At 56.3% G+C, this 5,654-nt stretch overlaps 1 protein-coding gene across 1 annotated transcript in view; it reads right to left on the bottom strand.

Annotated features, from left to right (window-relative positions):
• SH3GL3 (SH3 domain containing GRB2 like 3, endophilin A3) overlaps positions 1-5,028 on the bottom strand; it is a 22,540-nt gene extending 17,512 nt beyond the window's left edge. Inside the window, exons 1-2 of the mRNA XM_080651674.1 lie at positions 4,822-5,028; positions 1,550-1,618 (exon numbers count right to left, since the gene is read on the bottom strand). Of these exons, the coding sequence (XP_080507800.1) occupies positions 1,550-1,618; positions 4,822-4,848 (96 nt within the window). The 5' untranslated portion in view covers positions 4,849-5,028. The remainder of the gene's footprint in view (positions 1-1,549; positions 1,619-4,821) is intronic.
• Between the last annotated feature and the right edge of the window lie 626 nt (positions 5,029-5,654).

Below are 5,654 nucleotides of genomic sequence, written 5' to 3'. Positions count from 1 at the left end.
TTGATTTCAGAGAGGAAGGAGAGGGAGAGGGAGAGAGAGAGAGAAATATCACTGATGAGAGAGAATCACAGATCAGCTGTCTCCTGCATGCTCCACACTGGGGATTGAGCCCGTAAGCCGGGCATGTGCCCTGACCAGGAATCAAACCATGACCTCATTCATAGGTTGATACTCAACCACTGAGCCACACCAGCCAGGCGAAACACATTGGAAAAAAAAGGAGTCCCGTCGCACTTCCCCAGGGCGTTCACATGCACGAATGTTCCCCGTAACGGTCACAACAGAAATGCAAGGTGAGAAGCGCTCTGGGCAAACCCGCCCGTGCAGGCCCTCAGGCCGGCTGAGGGCCGCACCAGGACCTGGTGATGCGGCACACAGCTGCCGTGCCCAGGGCACACAGCCGGGGCTTCCACGTGGGCCTCAATATGTATCCATATGAGGATCTCGGCCCAGAAACACACTCTGATCTCCAAGGCGCATAACCACAATGCTCAGGCTTTTTAACTGCTTGCCAAGACTGCCCATCTTGCCCAGCCAGTGTGCCTCAGTGGGCACAGCTTATGAATCAGGTCACAGTTTGATTCCTGGTCAGGGCACATGCCTGGGTCGTGGGCTCAATCCCCAGTGAGGGGCGTGCAGGAGGCAGCCAATCCATGATTCTCTTTCATCATTGATGTTTCTATCTCCCTCTCCCTTCCTCTCTGAAGTCAGTAAGAATGTATATCCTCTATAATAAAAGCCTAATATGCAAATTGACCAAAAGGTGAAACTACTGGCGGAACGACCAGTCGCTATGATGCGCACTGACCACCAGGGAGCAGATGCTCAATGAAAGAGCTGCTCCCAGCCTGCAGACCCCAAGCCAGCCAAGGTGGGTGCCAGTGGAGGCCCGCCCCCATCACCCCACAGATTAGCCCCAATCACCAACCAGGCCTAGGACCCTAACTGTGCACAAATTTTGTGCACAGAGCCTCTAGTATATAGCAAGCATTCTGAATTTTGTCCACTAGAGGGAACCAGTGAGCCATATCCAGGCTCCTTCATAATCAAGGGTCCTCATTTGGGCTTAGACCTGGGAAAAAACTGCCTTTTGGGTCCCAGGATCCACTCCTGTGTATGAGCATCCTAGACTCTACTCTCTTCACAGTATCGGTGTCTCATCTCACAACTACAGTCAAATTTGTTTCCTTTTTAAAAATGTTTCCCCTAGATTTCTTTCTCTCTTTTTTAAAAGAATTCGTTATTGTTGAAATTATTACATATGTCCACTTTTTCTCCCATTGCTCCCCTCCAGCCTGCCTCTGCCCCCCGACCCAGGCCCTCACCACCCCAGTGTCTGCGTTCCTGGGCCATGCACAGATGCATGCAAGGTCCTTGGTTGATTACCTCCCACCTTCCCTCCGAGGTTCCGCACTCTGTTCCATGCGTGCACGTCTCTGCATCCACTCCGATCATCAGTTTGGTATTTTGTTACTGAGACTCCACATAGGAGTGAGATCATGTGAGGAGACTCACATTCTTCACACAATTGACATTAAAATGCTCTTACCCTTTCCATGTCAAGAAAGTGGTCATCTAGTTTCGTGCCTTCAATGCCATTTATTTTTTCACTAATTACCTGCAGAAATAAAGACAAATAATTATAATATACAATGATTTGTGATCACAGTATCTGACGCAAATTCTCTCTCTCTCTCTCTCACATACACACATACACACACACACACACACACACACACACCACTCTTAGATTCAGCCTTTGTTTTGTATTTGTTCGTTGTTTTTTAAATGTATTTTTGTTGGCTTCAGACAGGAAGGGAGAGGGAGAGAAACATCACTGATGAGAGAGAACCATGGATCAGCTGCCTCCTGCACGCCCCACACTGGGGATGAAGCGCCCAACGTGGGCATGTGCCCGGACCAGGCATTGAATCCAGACCTCCTGGTTCAACAGTCCACACTCAAACACTGAGCCACGCCAGCCAGGCCTGTTGGATTTTTTTTAACTCAGTCCTTTAAGAAAGTTACGGGAAGGAGTAACCATATCTGAGGACATAGGGAGGTACAATGTCACTCGCTCGAAGGATGTTTACTATGCTCCTACTGTAGGTGAGAGCACATGGAAGGGGCTCCAGTAGAAACAAAAACAAATAAGATGGCCCGTCTGGTATGGCTCAGTGGTTAAGCGCCGACCTAGGAGCCAGGAGGTCATGGTTCGATCCCCGGTCAGGGCACATGCCCAGGTTGCAGGCTCAATCCCCAGTGGGGGCCATGCAGAAGGCAGCTGATTCATGATTCTCTCTCATCATTGATGTTTCCGTCTCTCTCTCCCTCTCCCTTCCTCTCTGAAATCAATAAAAGTACAATAAAAAAACAACACACCAACAAAATAAAACAAAAACCAACCAAAAATAAAACAAATAAGAGGGACCCTTGTCATCCCCGGAGCCAGAGTTCCATCAAGGAGTCGCTATAAAGGCATTCAGGTAAAGTACAAGGAGGGACAATGAAAACAAGAGACGAGACTAGTCCTGGGTGCACACTATTGCAAACGTCCCCAGCAATGGGCATTTTGTGGACTCCCAGGGGGGATTCTGGGAACCTGCAGAGTGGGGGTGGGGATCACCCGGGGCCTGGCTCCCAGGAGGCGGGGCATCTGAGGAGAGCATTTAAAGGGCAGCCTGGAGGGAAAGGCCTTCCAGCAGGAGGCAGGAGGAAAAACCAGTCTATGAGGCAGAGTTTCTGGACCTTGGCACTTGGATACTTAGAACAAAACATCCTTTTATTTTCTATTTTTTTTAGAGAGGAAGGGAGAAGGAGAGACAGAAACATCAGTGATGAGAGAGAATCAAAGATCAGATGCCTCCTGCACGCCCCACACTGGGGATCCAGGAATGTGTCCTTGGCCAGGAATGGAACCCAGGACCCTTCAGTCTGCAGGCTGATGCTCTAGCCCAGTGGTCGGCAAACTCATTAGTCAACAGAGCCAAATATCAACAGTACAATGATTGAAATTTCTTTTGAGCCAAATTTTCTAAACTTAAACTTCTTCTAACGCCACTTCTTCAAAATAGACTCGCCCAGGCCGTGGTATATTGTGGAAGAGCCACACTCAAGGGGCCAAAGAGCCGCATGTGGCTCGCGAGCCGCAGTTTGCCGACCACGGCTCTAGCCAGTGAGCCAAACCAGCGAGGGCTGCACTGGTATTTTTAAATCTCCATTTAGGCTGGAAAGGCCAAAAAGTCTGTAGCCCTGTCTCGGCCTCACACCGTGTCCCAGGTCAGGAGATGAACCTGCCCCCAGAGACCCCTCAGAGCGCCCAGGGTCAGCAGGGAGTCCACCATCGCCCCTCCCCATCCGACCCTCCTGTAGGACCATCTCCCAGAAGGGCAGCCCTGTCCACCCAGGGCCCCCAGCCGGAACCCCGACCTCACCCAGGCAGCATCCAGGGAAGGGGAGAGACTGAGGGCAGAGAGGGCCTGGGCCTCGGACTGAGGCAACGAGAATCCGCTCATCCCGGCAGCTTTTCAGGAGCCAGTCTGTGGGAGGCGCAGGGCGAGCCCTCACTCAGGAATGTGTATCCCAAAGGGTGTCCCTCACTGGTTCTAGCAACACTGGGGGCTGTGGGGAGGGAGAGCGGAGTGCAGGTCCAGGGGAGCAGGGAGAGGACAGGTTTTACAGGGTGAGCCTGCCGTGGCCGGAGGAGGCTGCAGTTTGGAATACAAATCGGCTTCTCCACACTCACCAACGCCCACACTCACCAACGCCCACACTCACCAGCGTCCACACTCACCAGCGTCCACACTCACCAACGCCCACACTCACCAAGGTCCACACTCACCAATGTCCACACTCACCAACGTCCACACACACACTGTCCACACACACCAACGTCCACACTCACCAGCGTCCACACTCACCAGCGTCCACACTCACCAGCGTCCACACGCACCAGCGTCCACACTCACCAGCGTCCACACTCACCAGCGTCCACACACACCAGCGTCCACACTCACCAGCGTCCACACTCACCAGCGTCCACACTCACCAGCGTCCACACGCAGCAACGTCCACACTCACCAACGTCCACACTCACCAGCGTCCACACGCACCAACGTCCACACTCACCAACGTCCACACACACGAACGTCCACACTCACCAGTGTCCACACTCACCAACGTCCACACTCACCAGCGTCCACACTCACCAGTGTCCACACTCCCCAATCTCACTCCTCCAGGCCAGTTTTCCTGTTCCCTCAGCACAGAACGCCCTTCCTCCTTTCCTCCCAGACCCCAACCCCCAATTGCTCCTCCTGCTTCCTTCTCCCATGACCATGACAAAGCTTCCTCCTCCGGGAAGCTCTCCAGGACGTCCCCGCGGTGTGGTCTGTTATCCTCTGCGCGTGCGTGGGGGTGTGTCTAACACTGTTGACTCGCCTGTGTAGGTGTCCCCCCACCTGGGGGCCAGGCCGGGGCGACCGGGAGAGACGAAGGGGGAGGAAGGAAGGCGGTGGGGAACCCTGGCCGGAGGGAGGCGCAGTCCAACGGGTCCATCGCTAGGCGCACGCGCGGGAAGCGCCGAACCCGAGGCGGGCAGGACCCCGCATTCCCTGCGTCCTCCCAGCGCGTGGGAAGGGGGGAGAGGCACCAGCGGGATTCCCGGTCGCCCCCCCTCTCCGCGCGGAGACCCTGCGACCCGCCACGTCCTCCGCCCCCAGCCCCTCACTCCACCCCTGCGCACTCGTAGGCGGGCAGATCTGGAGCCCCAGAGGTCCCGGAGCGTCGGGGACCTAGCCCCCCACTTTCCCGCGCCCCCACCTGGCTGGCTTTGAGTAACTGCTTCATCAGCCTCCCCACCGACAACGCGGCAGGGCGCCCCCGGGACTGCGTGGTCTCTGTGCTGGGCCGGGCCTCGCGGACGAGCAGCGCCGGGGGAACGGGCTCCAGGGCCTGTTCCCCCGCGCTGGGCTCCGCCGCGCCCGCCTCCAGGTCTGCGGCCACTCCGGCACCCGCGCGCGGGCGGTTGGTGACGCTGCGTTCCCAAGCCCCCGCCCTGACCATTGGCCGAGCCTCCGTATGCAAATGAGGCCGCTGGCGCCGCCCCCGCTACATTGTTACGTGGAAACCGGGAGGACGCCCAGCGGCGGGGAAGACCCGCCTGGGAAGCTGGGCCCCCGGACAAGGTCGGTGGTGCGGGGCGCGGGGCCACACCGCGCTTCAGGTTGCGCACAAGCTGAGATGCGCCCGGCTGTGTGATGGCCGTGGGTGGGGAGACGGGCACTACTTTCCGGCGCTTCCTGGCACTTAACCTGGTTTCACTCACAGGCAACAGTGCCCCCCTCTGGCGCAATTGGGTAAGGGACGCTCCAAGAGGAGCCTATGGGGGGAGCAAACAGACCTAGGGACCCGCCTTGGGAGGAAGAGGCCCAGGGCTGCTGGGTGGTTCCTTCTGTCCCCATGTGGTGTTCTGGGCGCCATCTGCCTGGAGTCCCGGTTACTGCGTCAGTGTCTGATCACTATCGCCTTCGCCTCCCTGGATCGCTGAGCCCACTGTCACCTGCATGGAGAGCAACCATCTCCAGGCCTCGCCGTGTGGCTCAGTGGATAGAGCATCGGCCTGCGGACTGAAAGGTCCTGGGTTTGATTCCAGT

The sequence above is a fragment of the Plecotus auritus genome (genome assembly GCF_963455305.1).
Source record: "Plecotus auritus genome assembly, chromosome: 15".
NCBI classification, from domain to species: Eukaryota; Metazoa; Chordata; class Mammalia; order Chiroptera; family Vespertilionidae; genus Plecotus; species Plecotus auritus.
The sequence above is the reverse complement of the archived record's forward strand: the minus strand, read 5'-3'. Positions and strand labels throughout refer to the sequence as shown.